At 36.1% G+C, this 16,923-nt stretch overlaps 2 protein-coding genes across 3 annotated transcripts in view; both read right to left on the bottom strand.

The window, feature by feature from the left end:
* tbc1d10aa (TBC1 domain family, member 10Aa) overlaps positions 1–10,195 on the bottom strand; it is a 14,110-nt gene extending 3,915 nt beyond the window's left edge. The window contains exons 1-6 of one of the 2 annotated variants that reach the window (XM_016569196.1): positions 9,290–10,195; positions 4,956–5,055; positions 2,266–2,373; positions 1,931–2,037; positions 1,713–1,827; positions 1,506–1,571 (exon numbers count right to left, since the gene is read on the bottom strand). In XM_016569196.1, the coding sequence (XP_016424682.1) occupies positions 1,506–1,571; positions 1,713–1,827; positions 1,931–2,037; positions 2,266–2,373; positions 4,956–5,055; positions 9,290–9,471 (678 nt within the window). In that variant the 5' untranslated portion in view covers positions 9,472–10,195. Of the gene's footprint in view, positions 1–1,505; positions 1,572–1,712; positions 1,828–1,930; positions 2,038–2,265; positions 2,374–4,955; positions 5,056–9,159; positions 9,229–9,289 lie in introns of those variants that run through there. The other variant, XM_016569197.1, reaches the window with a different exon arrangement.
* Positions 10,196–12,329: 2,134 nt separating this feature from the next.
* Positions 12,330–16,000, bottom strand: myl7 (myosin, light chain 7, regulatory). The gene is made up of 7 exons (XM_016569287.1): positions 15,903–16,000; positions 15,517–15,618; positions 13,768–13,843; positions 13,553–13,657; positions 13,360–13,438; positions 13,230–13,278; positions 12,330–12,434 (listed from the first exon to the last, which is right to left on the bottom strand). Exons 1-7 carry the CDS (start codon positions 15,903–15,905, stop codon positions 12,330–12,332), a joined length of 519 nt encoding a protein of 172 aa, XP_016424773.1. The 5' UTR covers positions 15,906–16,000.
* Between the last annotated feature and the right edge of the window lie 923 nt (positions 16,001–16,923).

The raw sequence follows: 16,923 nt of genomic DNA, 5'->3' as shown, positions 1-16,923 counted from the left end.
AATTCCCATTATAACCCTGAAATCCATTAAATTTGTTATTGTGTTTTGGGAGGGGTTCTATTGTTTTTTTTCAGCGGGGAATATTATAATGGTATTACTATTTTTACAGAATTTACTTAATTACTGAATTTCACAGGAAAGATTAGTTTATTTTGTGTAAATAAAGAACTGTATAACTTTAGTCAATTATTAAAGTATTACATAGGTTACAGAGGCTGATTTGTTCATTTTTAAGTATTTGGGATTTTAAGAACAAAGTGGAATAGAACAGATGTGCTGAATGTTTCACTTCATCCAAGTGAAATTAGCAAAGCAGTTAAAGACTGAATTTACACTTGTTTTAAATTTGGAGCCAGGCGCGAGTTGACACAGGTTGCGTGTGTGCATCTAGCCTCGTCCATATTGCCAGATGCGCTCGTGGAGACTTGCGGTGTGGAGACGCGCGCGAGTATAAACGAGCATTACGAGACAGGCTGCGTGTGTGCAGCAAGTATAAACGGCTCCTCCGTGAGAGGAGTGAGTATGAGAAGCATTCAGAGACACAGGCTGTGTGCAGTCTTCTGAATTGGGAATAGCGAACAAGCATTATAAACTTCTTTCAAATTAGAATCTGTTGGGGAGATAAAATGTGCAAGATAACTTAATTTGCCTAACTATCGATCTGACCCTGTAGACGCCATAATCACACACACTCTCTCTCTCCTGCTTTCTGTTTGTTTGTTGTTGTTTTTTTAATGGTGGGCGCAGTTGGCTAGAGCAGTGCTGATTGGGGAGAACGGAGGTGCGCTCACTCTATTGGTTAGTAAGGCTGCCACTCAAGGCTGGCAGCCACATCGCAGGCTTTGCGATTAGCAAACCACAACGTCTCAAATCGCGATTGCGATTCGATTTTGATTAATCGCACAGCCCTACTTGGAGCAAACAGTGCCCTTCTTTTCAGATTCTATAACTCACAGGTTATATTCACAGCAGCAATTCCACATTCACATTAGAAAGGTATGAAGGATCATAGATTAGATCTAAAATAATTTTGCCAACAGCTATTTAATTTACTACCCAACATTCGTGACACTTACATAAACTTTGAGCAAAAACAAAAAAAAAGCTTTGTTTTAATTTTACTGGCACCTACAACATATTTTGTCTCAGGAAACATGACTCAATGCTTGCAGATTGAAAACGGGAACTTCAGATATGAATGCTATGAATAGAATGCAAACTATGAACCCGTGAACGTGTGTGAGGAACCCAGATAAGCTTTCAATTACCTAAAACTATGAAGTTCATAACAGTTGATCTTCGTTCACGATGCTCATCATTCAAATGTTTTATTACATGGTTGGAAAATGCAGGACCTTCCTAATGTCATCAGGCAATAGATAATGAACTTTTACACATAATGTCACTTAGATCTCACAAGCACTTCCTGTTTCCCCTTTTTGGATTAGATTTGTTAAGTAGTTACATTTATTTCTCATATAGCAAGTAACATTTAGAGGTCTTACCAGGCCTGCGCTGTAATATCCAGGGAGGTACTTCTCACAAATCTGAACCAGCCCCCAAAATGCATCCTGAGTACACATACACCAATAAAACAAACAAAAATGTATAATTTCAATCATCACTTAATCAATCAAGTAAGCATTATAGCTGTTTCTAATGAGAATGTGCACTAGAATAAGCATTGCAAACAACTTTATAATGCACTGTACCTCAGCAGGCATGTGCATCAGAAGCACTGCTGCTATAGGAGCCTGAGCCTGGCAGTAACCCTCATCCGGTCTGTACAGGGTGTAAGCCTTCAACACCCGGAACAGGTCCTGCTGCCTGCTCAAACAGACAAGACAAATAAAATAGATCAGTCAGACAGAAATAAAATAGATCAAAAATGTACGTACAAATATATGTATATGAAATTGTGTTGACTAACCCATGACCTCCTCGGGACACAAACATCTCATGGAAGGGGAACTGTCTGTGTAGATCTCTTTCTATCACATCAACCCACTTAGGGTCTCCATCCATGCTGTCCAACTCCTATTTGACAACGACACAAACACAGGTTCATCTCACAGTCATAAACATGCATTAGTTTAAGCACAGGGAACGCTGCACAGGTTTAACACGTGTATAAACACGTTTAGAAAAATAGTGGGGCCACAACTTTAAGTTTGAGAAGCGTTACAGTAAGAAATGCATAATGATACACCAACCTCTAGAGTGACCTCCTCAAATCAGCTATAATCATGTGAATGCCTGACTTACCTCGAACTTCCCGCTGTTTTGTTCTCTTTTCACTTTTCCGCCTGACAGGTAGAGCCAGGCTCTGCCTCGCAACGAAGGTGGGATTCCTTTCTGACATCGCAGTCGCACCTGTGGGTGACAGAGGTCTGAACGTCACACACTGATGGGGAAATTTTCAGATAAGCAGGGACCAGCATGCGTTCACTGTGATTACACAAAACAGGTAATCCAGACATCATTTTCAAATGGTTAATTGACACAAATATGTCAGTTTCCCTTTAACACAAAAGCCACTTTATGATTTAACATTTTAACTATGCTGGTTCTGATTCTACATGATGATTTGGGTTCCCAAAAAGATTCTTGTCACACAACAATGGCTGCACTGGTTTTGTTATTACATGTGACCAATAAAGACAAGAACCAACAGAAAGATGCATTTTCTGTTTATTGCCTTTGCATTACTTCAAAGGATATATAAATAGGATGTACAGTATGAAAAAAAGACATTCATTTTGAAAGTAAGCTACAGATTACATTTAATAGCGTTATTAAATCAGTTTTTTTTTAACTTTAAAGGTTAATAATAGTTCACCCAAAAATGAAAATTACCCCATGATTTACTCACCCTCAAGCCATCCTAGGTGTATATGACTTTATTCTTTCAGACGAATACAGTCGGAGTTATTTAAAAAAAATGTCCTGGCTCTTCCAAGCTTTATAACGGCAGTGAATGGAGGTCGAGGTTTGAAGCAAAATAAAGTGCATCCATCCATTATAAAGCTTGGAAGAGCCAGGACATTTTTTAATATTTAACGTCTTAAAGAAGAAGTCATTTACACCTAGGATGGCTTGAGGGTGAGTAAATCATGGGGTAATTTTCATTTTTGGGTGGCTTTAAGCAAACGTAAAATTGACAGTAAAGGTAAATGTAAAAATAGGTGAAAATGAGCATGCAGTTAAATATATAATGTGTCAATATGAATCAGTTAAAAAAAAAATCTCTAATATCAGCCAATAACCGTAACAGTAGAGATATATCTTGCATTCATTAAATTTTTTTTTTTTCGTATGGGATCTCATATTCAGTAATAGTAATAGATACAGATAGACAGACAGACAGACAGACAGACAGATAGATAGGTAGATAGATAGATAAAAAGAGAGATAGAATATAGTAATGTCTATATCTTGATTATTTTACCAAAAAGGTAACATTATTCTGGATTCGCCATGAAAATGTCATGAAATTCATCTGGTTTCAGTAAGAACCGGTTCTCAATTCCCAACCCCACAATTGCGTGTCATTGCTTTCAAACTCTGTGTGACACAAGGACGAGCACACACAGTTACACAGGCATGCAAACATAAAGGCCATCAAAGACTGTTAAGAAATCCTTTGGCAAAACTCTTCTGTTGTCTTTACCTGAAGAGGCCTCACTCCCAGTGAAAGCTTTATAAAGCTTAAGAGAAAAACAGAGGTGAACACTCAGACTAATAGATACACACATCACTGAAGACCATATAAGGAAAGCTGATGTGATATTAGGCTTGTACAGACAGGGCCGCGTTGGAACGATTGTGTATTGGTGTCATTCTGCTGAGGTTTTTAATTAATTCAAGCAGCAGTGGGACTGTCTGAGCAAGTCAATGAGAGGAAAAACGAGAAGGGGAAGAAAAGAAGATGACACTCAATTTAAAGCCCCAAGTCCTGATATATGGAGATGATTTCCTCATGTTTTCACGGTTTGGTGTACCTATGCCTCCTTTCTCAGTTCTAGTGCTTACATGCAAGACATTGGCAAACATCTTACATCACTGATCTGTTCCTGGGAACATGCAGTGGACAAGAATACAACTGACTGAAGAATCTAGTGAACGTTGATTGTGGCTAGACTTGCCGCGATAGACGGTGTTGACGGTGATACCGGTGTTAAGCCGCAACACCGGTTACGTCACTTGCCCACCGCGGCGCCGACCCCCACCGTCGTTTTGATTTTTTGTAGTAATAAAAATAATTTAGTTCAGTAAAAGAACAGACACTACAATTAAAAACTGAACGCGGCTGCTCAATGCAGCGTGCCGAACAACAGTCGCATCACAGATCAGATTTCATTTCTCCACAAATAGCAATGTGTAACATTTTACCATATTTAGTGCAACACTTTTATTTGTTCCCCACAAAATATTGTTTTTTCACTAAATGTTTGGATTTCTAAATTATTGTGCACTGATTTTTCTAGAATATCTTTTGCTGCCGAATTATCCACTAACCTAGTTTATGATAAATGTTTGTCATAGATTATAAATATACATAGGCCTATATTTTTTCATATTTATTGTTTATTTTATTTTTCTTTATAATGAAGTAGTCTGTATCTAGTAGATTGTGAAAGAATGATTATCAGTTCCACACACAGAGATATATAAGTTCTACATTTATTTAAATTTAAATGAGGGAAAAAAACTTCACTTGTATCGGATCGGTATCGGTATCGGAGGCGAAAAAGGCGGATCGGAGCATCCCTAATTTGAAAGTGAAAGTAAAATGAGCACGCCGCTTTTACAAGCTATTTAAAAGCGAAGGAAAGCGAGAAAAAGAGGGAACGCCCCCCTGCCCCGCGGTGATACCAGTATTACCGGTGTTGTCACACGTCGATTAACCGGTGGGAAAATTTCCTCACTGTCACAACCCTAATTGTGGCTCCTACCTTCTTGAACCTTTTACTGATCCATTTGTCCCAGTGGTTCAGCATATCCAACCATTTGGCTTCCCTGTGCCTCAACACTTCCAGAGGCACTTCTTGAGCCCTGTGTAAGAGAGAAAAAAGAATAAGAACTCTACATTTTCCTTATAAAAGGAGATGCCAAATGTTATTAGTTCTCACAATTCTCATAACCGATTACAATACGGCACATCTCACAACCGATTACTTCTCTAATCTTTACACTACTGCGGTATGGAAAATAGCTGGGGAAACATTCTGCTTAAAGGGTTAGCTCACCCAAAAATTATGTCATTAATTACTCTTCGTTCATCTTCGGAACACAATTTAAGATATTTTTGATGAAATCTGAGGGCTCTCTGACCCTCCCATAGACAGCAAGGTAACTACCACGTTCAAGGTCCAGAAAAGTACCAAGATGATCGACAAAGTAGTCCGTGTGACATCAGTGGTTCAACTGTAAAGTTACGAAGCTACGAGAATACTTTTTTGCGCAAAGAAAACAAAAATAACGTCTTTATTCCACATTTTCATCTCTACTGCGTCACTTTGGACTAAAAATATCTTACATTTTGTTCCGAAGATGAACGAAGGTCTTACGTGTTTGGAACAACACGAGGGTGAGTAATTAATGACAGAATTTTCATTTTTGGATGAACTAACCCTTTAACTTCTCCTTTTGTGTTCCACGAAAGAAAGAAATGAAGTCATAAGGGTTTGGATATGAGGAGGAGTAAATGATGACAAAATGTTTCTTTTTGGGTCAACTATAAAACAAAAACATACTACATCAAAAAAAGAACATGTCACTCATCACATTTAAGTCCTTCATAGGGCTGTCGCGATAACCGCAATATCGCAATACCGCGCTATTGACGAGCAAACCGCAGAGGAATGCAAGAACCGCAGCAACCGCGATTTTTGCGTGTTTTATTTTTTCGTAAGGTTATGCCCTTCTCGTTTTACACTTCATGCTTGTGGACTGAATATGAAACAAGTTAGTAATGATAACATAATGTGTACCATGCTGATTTGTACAGAAGCTCTGTAGATTTGCACTTAACAAGCCTAGACAGACAGTGAATGAGAGACCGCGCTATTGAGCCACTCAAAATTACCGCAAGGGAAATTCCCTCACCGCGACAGCCCTAGTCCTTCATACAGATACTTAACTATCACAACTACAACAAAAAAGAAGAAAGAAAGAAAGATACTGGGACATTTATTCAACATCAAGATTACAAACAACAACAACATTATATAACTATAGTAACTAATAAGATATCTCAAATAAGATTCTTACAAACCAAGAGTATGGACAGCTGCTAAGTTTTTTTGAAGTTTCCATATATTTTATATGATGTACTTTACTGTATTAAAGGTAACTTATATATGCAAAGCATAAACAATGCACAGAAATCATGTTATATAAGTTTCGATATGAGTTCCCCAATCACACCTGTGTTTGGTAAGTCATAATAAGAGAGGCATGAACAAACCGTGAAACCGTTTTTCACACACTACTGGTCAAATGTTTGGGGTCAGTAAGAGTATTTATTTATTTATTTAAATTTAATTAATTTGTTTATTTTATTTATTTACCTTTTTTTCAAAGAAAGTCATACTATTGTTCAGCAATGATGCATTCGACTGATCAAAAGTGAGAGTAAAGTCATTTATAATGTTACAAAAGATTACTGTTTCAAACAAAAGCTGTTATTTTAATCTTTCTATTCATCGAAGAACCATTAAAAAAATCTATCACAGTTTCCACAAAACCATTAAGCAGCACAACTATTTTCAACATTGATAATAATAATGTTTCTTAAGCATCAAATCATCATATTAGAATGATTTCTGAAGGATCATGTGACACTGAAGACTGGAGAAATGACGCTGAAAATTCAGCTTTTCATCACAGGAATAAATTACAACTTACAATACACTAAAATTGATTTTTCCGTACATTTCTGCCATATGTACATTAACTGACAGTCACCACTGATAAGCTACCACTAAATATTGTAGAAACTTAATTTGCTGTAAAGTTGCTTTGCAATGATTTGTATCGTGAAAAGCGCTGTACAAATAAACTTGACTTGACTTGACTAAAACAGAAAATATTTATTTGAAATTGTAATAATATTTCACAGCACTGCTGGTTTTATTTCAATCAAATAAATGCAGCCTTGGTGAGCATAAGAGCTGTAATCTTACTGACATAAAACTTATGAAGGAGAGCAATTAGATACTGAAAAAATTAGGGCAGAATAATTCAAATTTCATGACTAATGTAAATAGCCATTCAGTAGATGATTAAGACACTTTCATCCTGACTAATTTCAGTGAGAATCTCCCTGGGTTCGACCTGTGGTGAACTACTTTGCCTAAGGCTACTGCAAAGATGATGAACAGGCCTGTTATCTTTCCCTTTTGTGTTTCCCCTATTCAAATTTGAACCATTCAGCTTGTGGCCGAGACATTTATATAGCAGTTTGCCAGCACACCTACCACCAGCTAGCTTCCCCTTTACTTAGATACCGATCCTAACCACTAGAAATTTGATCTGAAAGCAATGTTTCTTTAAATATTTTTGCTATTAAGCTACAACTTGCAGGTTTTACTTCCTTTTCATTTTCCAGAGCAATTTTGACTAAAAACAGAGGAAACTAAAACCGTTTTCATGAGAGTTCAGTTTGGGGCCGCTCTCTCTCCAGTAGTTGGCAGAGACGGTGTAACCTCAGGGCACCAGCACTCCCATAAACCACAGGAAACGGAAAGCGGCTGTACACTCAGTACAGAGGGACAACTATCACTTACTCATCTATTCCATGCTCTTTAACAATTCACAACGAATAGCCAGACCTGCTGCCGTCTCAGGCTACTGTTTAAAACCGTTATTCTTCACAATGGAGTGGTGACAATCCTAAATCCAGGCGTATCTGTAAACAACATGAATGTGTTCTTCTCTGTAGACTACAGTGTGTTAATTAAGACGCCAACCTGGGGCAGATGCCTCGCTGATAAAAGACAGGAAGCTTTAACAGGACTGCAACTGGCTGCAAAGCAAATGAGGATGAAACGCCCTCACACTCCATTCAAACCACATCAATGAAAACTAACATAGAACTTTTTAACCCCCTTTTTCAATGAAAAGAAAACTGTCAGTTTCATACACCTGTCAAAACAGGTTCAACGAGTTACATAAAACAGATTCATAAACTCTGAAAATAGACTGGTTAATCTTGGTGAGTTTAAGATACATGGTTGCATGCTATGTTTTGATTTTGTTTGCTTTAGTTTGACCAGTCAACCTCCCATTTATCATTTTTTAAAGGGAGGGATTGTGGTGCTTTTGTATTAAGCAAAACATTACAGTTCAATTACTAATTTCATGTGAACATTTTCCATGGCTGGTGCAAACAGTCACATGACATGAGCTGTATACAGTACATATAATTATATAAATGTATACATGCGCATACAACAGAAAACAGATATTAAAACTGAAAAGTTATTTTACAAAGAAAAAAAATTCACAATATTTGTTTTTTTACTGTATACATTAATTTACAATACAATTATAATAATTTTATATATTTTAAAATGCAATAATTTATATATTTTTTCACACACAAAATAGAACAGATATTAAAATTATTATTTTACATTATTTTACAAACTGTTCTTTTGTACTAATAATTGTAAAATTAATTCACTATACACACAAACAATAGATTAGATATTAAATATAATTTTTTAAAACTGTATCAAAATATTACTTTTTACTGTATTTTTTTAATCAAATAAATGCAGCCTTTGTGAGCATAAGAGAATTAAAAAACAATAGAGACTTTAAAAAATGGACTAGTAGTGTATATTACCATTATTATTATTACATTTAAAGGGTCTAATTAAAAGGCTAAATCTGCCACCAGGAATAAAGTATGATTTAACTAACTTTTTGAAGAGATGCCGTTCTTTTTTTGCATTGGGCTATATAATTAACAATATATAGGCCTTCATACATATATAATAAATTCATATAGTATGGCATTAAATAGGTTAAGCAACAGTAATTCATTCACACATTTTTGTTTTGTTTTGTTTTGAATGCTTCTGTTTAAGTGTGTCACGAATCTAAACTATGTTACTTTCAAATGCTTTCCTACTAACGTTACTCACACACCCATCAAAGTCCAAACATGCAGTATTTTCTGTTCCCCGCTTCATCACGTTACCTCGATCACCCAAAACCAAGCAACACAGACAGGATCTGATGGGATCCACCGAACAGCCTGGCAAACCAGCGCACTTACGATTCGGATGAATACTGCTGGGCTCCTCCGATGAATCCATACTTGTCAGTTTGTCTCGAGCTGGTGAAGCCGTTGATTTCAGAGTCGGATCCGAAAGAGCTCTCCTCATCAAACTGACTGCCCAGAGTCATCACACTCAAAGTATCCTCAAACAGACGTCCGTTCTCCTGCTGAGCCATCATGATCCTCTACTAACACACGGCAGGCTGATTAGTTCACTTACAGGTCATCACCTGCACCCGTCAGTAGTCATCCCAAGAGAAAACGTGAAATTAACGAGATGCTTCAGCTCCAATTGATCCCAAATCAGGCCAGGCAAAACTACACAGTCCCACCACGACTTTCGTAAATCATTCAGGTTGACTTTAACTGTATTTCCCGTGTTTTGTATGTAGATTTGTGCGTCTTTTAAAGCAACAACGTCTTCTAAACGGATTACTGTGCGTCTAAATCACCCGAGTTAAATGCTAAATTAGCTTAGCGCGCAACGTGTCACTATCCAACCCAGTTAGCTAGTATGATCCCAAAACAACAGCGATCTCTGAAAATGTACGTTATACAAGCAGAGACCTCGTCCGAAAAAAAATGTGTAAACAACCGGACGAGCGAAACTAACGTTACGCCTGAATTTCCTGAATCACATTTTTCCAGCCCATGGATTGTCAGGTTTCGCGCTCAACTACTTCAGCGGACTGTTTTCTGTCAGCACGCAGAGCTTTTGAGGAGGAAAACAGGTTATATTCCCAGTCGAGATGCACCAGCAGTGTTGTTTTCGTAATTTAAGTCGAGGTCCCATGGTTGAAAGGCAAATAATAAAGTAACTGACAGGTCAGCCGAGTCGTGTTTTTAGTGTTTGGGTGGTGATGATGACATTAGCGCTGAGTTTCCAGTCTTGCGTTTGACAGTTCTGCACATGCGCGTCTGTGTCACTTCCGGAATCCACAGGTTATTTGCATATCATATTTCTGTGGAATGGATCTGGGCTGTGTCGAGGTTTAATTTGAATAAGTTTAATCTTTATGTGAAAGACGAGCATTAGGAAAGTAAAGGGAAGTGTGTCCAATTTTTAAAGAGACGAAAATTATGTAATTCCAAACATGTATGATTGTCTTTCTTCTGTGCCTTCCATTAGATTTTTAAAAAATATATATATTTTTATATATTTTAATCAAAATATATTCTTTTGTGTTCAGCAGAAGAAAGAAACTCTTTATTTTATTTATTTTAATAATGTTAATTCCCAATATGTAAATCTATGAATATGGTAAGCACTCACTTTAATTGTATAAAAATGGCAATTATATATATATCAATAATGCCATGGTAGCAGTAAAAATACAGTCTAGCAGGCTGTTTTCACAAATGCACTGAAAAAAAAATGGTGTAGCGAAAAAAAAAACAGAAATTGCTTGTAAATTTCACAGTTAATTACAAAGAAACAACAAGTATGAAATAAACATGAAAATGTGTATAAAGTAGAAAGACTGAAAAGGTATTTTCTTGTGAAACGCACTACAATAATCTTGGTAATACTTTAAATTAGGGAACACATATTCATATTAACCCAAATTTTCCCTCAATAAACTGCTAATTTTCTGCGTATTATAGTTACGTTTAGGTATCGGGTCGGGTTAAGTGATGTAGAATATGGCAACAAAGACAAATGCATTAATATGTGCATAATAAGTACCGGTACTATTAAACAGCCAATATGCTAATAATATGCATGCTAATAAGCAACTAGATAATAGTGAGAACTAGTCCTTAAAAATAAAGTGTAACCATAATCTTTGTTTTATTGACAACTTTGAAAAATTGGTAACACTTTAGTTTAGGGACCAGTTCTTACTATTAAATAGTTGCTTATTAGCATGCATATTACTAGCATATTGGCTGTTTATTAGTGCTTATAAAGCACATATTCTGCATGACCATACATCCTTTAATCCTATTCCTACTCAATACCTAAATTTAATAACTACCTTACTAACTATTAATAATCAGTAATTAGGAGTTTATTGAGGCAAAAGTCGCAGTTAATAGTTAGTTAATAGTGAGAACTGGACCTTAAAATAAAGTGTGACCAACAAATCGTTTTTTACACTGTGGTCACTTTTTTGAACAACGAATCTTTAGGGGTCTTTAAAGCGGTAGTCCGATCAAAAATTAACATTCTGTCGTCGTTTAACTCACCTTAAGTCATTCCAAGCTTGTATGCATTTCTTTCTGAATACAAACGTCGATATTTTGAAGAACATACACAGAATTTTTTTTTTAATTTTTTTTTAAGAAATCTTTGTTAGTTTTCCATAGAAGTAAGAAAGTCATACTGGTATCTCTTGACCATTTCTGAAAAGGTTGAGTTCTCTTGAGTTTATCATATTTAAAACATCATTTCCCCCCCTCTTGCACATAATGCATTATTCTCACTATATTTAAAATAATTAAACAAAGCATAGCAACTGAGCATGAAGTTTATTAGAGGTTTGAGAAAATGTGCCACTCGTAGTCCTAGAATTCAAGGGCCTCACAAAGTTCTAGTTACTCATTGCAGTTCAACAAACTGTCTGTGGGGGGCAGCAATTACAGACAGAATTTACAAGTGAGCAAATATCTTTACATCGTGGCCTTTTCTAATGTTCAGTTAGTTATGTTTAGTATTAGTCCAATAATATGTAGGCTATGTATTCTGCACAATGATAAAATATGTAATTATATATAAAAGTGAAGTCAATGAGCTGGCCTTCATATCATATAATTTTTTTTCTGTTAAAAACATACAAGAACGCTGTTTGTGTTATGAAACGTGTTGTCTTGTAGTGCACTGCTCCTAAAGTACAATACATGTGACAGCAAGCAATAGATTTGTATTACTCCTTTATTATATCTAGCACTACCAGAACAATAAATCTAGTTGTGAAATGCAAAACAAAGGTTTTAATAATGAAAGCTGTTGATATGCCTGAGAATTGACATAAACAGAATTGCTGACAGAACTAAACTGAGGAAGTTTCAAATGAAATGGAAGATTTGTCTTTATTCAAGACTCCTCCTTTTCATCACCATGCGTGATAATGTAGCAAAGTGATTTATAGTCAATATTCCCAGCCACATCTATTGGAGCCACTGCAAAAGCCTGGTCAACCTGAAAGAGAATCAAGTAGATTAGAACATCATTATAACAAGTGAAAAGTAAAAAGTACACATTCTTATCACAGCACCTGATAATATAGGCTATCAAAAGCCCATTGTTTGTGATAGCAGTAGAATGATTAGGAACATTATCTGTATCGATTGATTTTTTATGCATTTTATTTTATGTTGATATATACAGCCTCCAAGATCTTTACATCTCCAGAGTGAGGAAAAGGGCTAAAAAAATCACCTTGGACCCCTCACACCCAGCCCACTCTCTCTTCGAACTGTTGCCTTCTGGTCGGCGCTACAGAGCACTGACCACCAGAACAGTCAGGCACAAGAACAGTTTTTTCCCACAAGCTATATTCAGTCTGAACAATTAATCTTTCATAATTATACATCGTCCATCACAACTAACATAGTATATTTATATTAAACTGCACACTTTGTAAATAACATATCTGCACACTAATAAACATATATGTACATTTATCTAAACAATTACATTTTTTCCTATACTTCTATTTCTGTATATAGTACATTATTCAATTTTTCTTTTTTTTATTATATTAGTGTTATATTACATCCCTACTGTGTTATTCCTATGTATGTCTGCACTATCATGTATGTCTGCACTATGTTTGTACTTTCTTCTACACTGGAAGCTCCTGTCGTCAAGTCAAATTCCTTGTGTGTGTAAACATACTTGGTAATAAAGCTCTTCTGATTCTGATTCTGATTCTGATATATATAGATAAATATATATTAAATGCAATTAGTATTTATAAATGCAAATATTAACCTCTTCTGCTGTGAATTTATCAGCTTGGTTCATTAGCAGCCTCCTGAACCTGAAACAGAATGACATAAAATCCAACAATTGTTCTTAAAAAAATACAGTAATGTTTTTGCAATCTGTTTTATACACTTACTCATCCTTATTGACAACTCCTGTAGCATTCGGGTCAAACAGTTTAAAAGCAGCAAGAATGGTTTCTTCTGGGTCTGTGCCTGTTTGGAGATAGGAATATTACACAAATTATAATAAATCCTCCAATTAAGTCCCTTATAGACTTTTTTCTTATTCATCAAGGCCTTAAGATCTTGAAAGTTTAGTTGTCATACCATTGAGCTTTTCTCCGAAGAGTGTGAGGAAGACAGTAAAGTTGATGGGCCCTTTTCCCTCTGCTAACATAGACTCCAGCTCTTCATCACTCACATTCAGCTTTCCTGCACAAACATAGTACTCAATGCTTCTCTAAAAAGCTGTCTGCTTATATAATGTTTCAGATGTATAATGGAAGTATACTGAAACTCTCCAGCAAATGCATTTTATATACCTAGCTGTGCATAAGTTTCCTTCAGATCAGATTTGTTAATAACTCCATCCCGGTTCTGATCTACGCAGCCGAATGCCTGCAAAAAAGCATATGTATGTTACATGATTTATACTAGATTATATATTATATTTAGTCAATCTAGCCTGATATCAACTGCCGCTGGTACCTTTCGTAGCTTTTCAAAATACACATTGTTTCAAAACAGCCTTACAAAAAAGTATGATGTTATATGTTTATAATATCATGCCTTATTGTTTTTAGCATATTAGAGCTGGGTGATAATATAGTTTACATTTTGTAATGATATAACAATCAAGCAATTGAGATTTGCTCGAGTACTGTATATACAACTTTTTATAAACAGTTTCACCCATATACTGTATATATATATATATATATATATATAGTGGGTATAGAAAAGAATCACTCCCCTTTAAAATAATCACATTTTGTTGCTTTGCAGCCTGAAATGAAGACGGACACAATTTTTGTTTTATTGCACTGTATTTACTCAGTGTAACTTATAACATCTAAGTGAAATATATAACACCAACATGTCAGAAAAAAAAAAACAATCACCGAGTTGGAAAAAGGATCACCCCTTGTCAGTATTTTGTTGAACCACCTTTTTCTTTAATTACAGCCTTTATTCTGTTAGGATTTGTCACTGTCTAACTTTGCACATCTAAACTTTGCAATATTTTCCCATTCTTCTTTGCAGAACTGCAGACTTCAAGTCATTCCACAGATTTTCAGTAGGGTTTAAGTCTGGGCTCTGACTATAGTCCATGCAAGGACATTCACCTTTTTCTCCTTCAAACACTGTGTGCTCAGTTTTGCTGTGTGCTTTGGGTCATTGTCATGTTGGAAGGTAAACCTTCTTCCCATTGACAACTTTATGGCAGAGGGCAGCAGATTTTCCTCAAGAATTTGACTGTATTTTGCCCCATCCAGTTTTACTTATATCTTGACAAGTGCTCCAGTCCCTGCTGCAGAGAAACACCCCCATAACAGGATATCACCACCTCCATGCTCTATTGTAGGATTGCCGTTATTTGGATGGTGAGCTGTATTGGATTTCCACCAGACATATCATTTGGTGTTGAGGCCAAATAATTCAATTCTAGTCTCATCTGCCTCAAAGCTCAGTCGTTGCTGCATGTGGCCTTTCTTGAGGAGTGGCTTTTTTCTTGCAACACTCCAGTTTCCTCCTGGCTCTTTCATCCAGTTTGGAGCGACGTCCCGATCCAGGGAGGGTCTGTGTTGTAACAAATACCTTCCATTTCTTAATAATAGACTTCACTGTGCTTCTAGACATTGATAAAATCTTTGAATTTTTTCAAATTCAACATTGGCCTTGCCACCCATAGTTGATTGTTTGTTTCAGTTGCGCTACCAAGGACTGAAATGCTCCAGGAAAGCTCTTTTCATGCTGAGCTAATCAAAATGAACACAGCTGATCACAGTTGAAAGTCAAATGGCTTTGTGTGCCATTGAGAAGGTGATTAGCTACACCTGATTGAGTTTACAAGTCATTTTTAGGAGGGGGTGATCCTTTTTCCAACTTAGTGATTCTGTTTTTTTTTTTTTTTTTCTGACATGTTGGTGTTATATCTTTCACTTGGATGTCATAAGTTGCACTGAGTAAATACAGCTAGATAAAACAAAAACTGTGTCCGTCTATATATTATGTATACTTACATATATATATATTGTTCAATTTGGTTTTCATATAATATAAAGACTGACCTCTTTAAACTCCTGTATTTGTGATTGCTCAAACATGGAGAAGACATTGGAGGAGCCCCTTTGAGCAGTTTTCCCCCTCTTAGCTGCAGCTTTCTTACTAGCCTTTAACAAAAAACAAATGATAATAATAATAATAACTCGAAGCACATAGTATAGTAATCCACAGCAATAAATATATGTAATGAAGTTGATTAAAATGATTTTTTTTTTTAGATTTGTCGCAGAATAAGGCTAACTTTACTTACATTAAATAACAATATTAATAGAAATTTTTTAAAAGAGTGTATAGTGCTTCTAGGTACACTATTATACATCCTCTTTATCTTAATTTCAAATTAATTGTTGCTATATTCAAAACCAGAAAAAAAGTAGCTGTGTCCACTCACCATGTTGACTATCTGCTTTGCTCTGTGTTTGTGCTCCTGCGTCAGTGGTGTTGCTAATGGAGTCTTTAAGTATGAGGACTCTTATCACTTGTTTCTCTATAAAGGTCTACAGTGCTTCTATTAGTCCCCTACATGGGCACCAGAGCCTCCTAAATACAGGAGCCCTGATAACTGCCCAAGTACTCAGATTCCTGTGGGGAGGAAAATGAGATAAAGTGTTGGATAGGGAGGGGAGAGTAAGGGGGACTTATAAGAGGTGAAAATTATGGATGGATGCAATGAAAATGAGAATGTGAATGTGAAAGAAAGAAACAAGGGCCTGAGACAGTGGTAGTATGTGAGTTTATGTGAGTCTGGATGGTGGTACAAATGTTACATGCTCAAACCAAATTAGGGCAGCTCATGGCCTGGAGAATTACAGAGCTTGCGTATCAACATAGTGTCCTTGAGTGAAGCTCTGGGACATGCACAGTCCTTGTGACTGTTATATTTTGGGGTTGCTTGGATTGTGTTGAATTGGGTACAGTGTGTGAAGAAAATAGACTGTGTGACAGCATTGTGCATGTGGAGTCATTAAGAACTAAACCCAACTTAAAAATGTATTACTCTTTTGAGTCAGTTCATTTTATGAATTGTTCACAATTTTCAGCAAATTTTCACTAGATTACACAAGTACGGTGCCAACCACTAATATTGGCACCCTTGGTAAATATGAGCAAAGGTGGCTGTGAAAATAAATCTGCATCGTTTATCCTTTTGATCTTCAATTAAAAAAATTCACAAAATTCAAATCTATCATTGAAGTAAAATAATGGAAAGTGTGTGTGTGTGGGGGGTTGGGGGGTTGAATCTTATTATGAAATAAATGTTTTTCTTTCGTTCACATTAACCACAATTATTTGCACCCAATTATTGCAATGTCCTTTTCCTAAGATAAGAGCTCTGAGTTTTCTCCTATAATGCTTGATGAGTGTGGAGAACACCTGACAAGAGATTAGAGACCATTCCTTCAGATCCTTCA

Source organism: Sinocyclocheilus rhinocerous, unplaced genomic scaffold (genome assembly GCF_001515625.1).
Source record: "Sinocyclocheilus rhinocerous isolate Xijiao unplaced genomic scaffold, SAMN03320098_v1.1 scaffold20, whole genome shotgun sequence".
Taxonomy (NCBI): Eukaryota; Metazoa; Chordata; class Actinopteri; order Cypriniformes; family Cyprinidae; genus Sinocyclocheilus; species Sinocyclocheilus rhinocerous.
The sequence above is the reverse complement of the archived record's forward strand: the minus strand, read 5'-3'. Positions and strand labels throughout refer to the sequence as shown.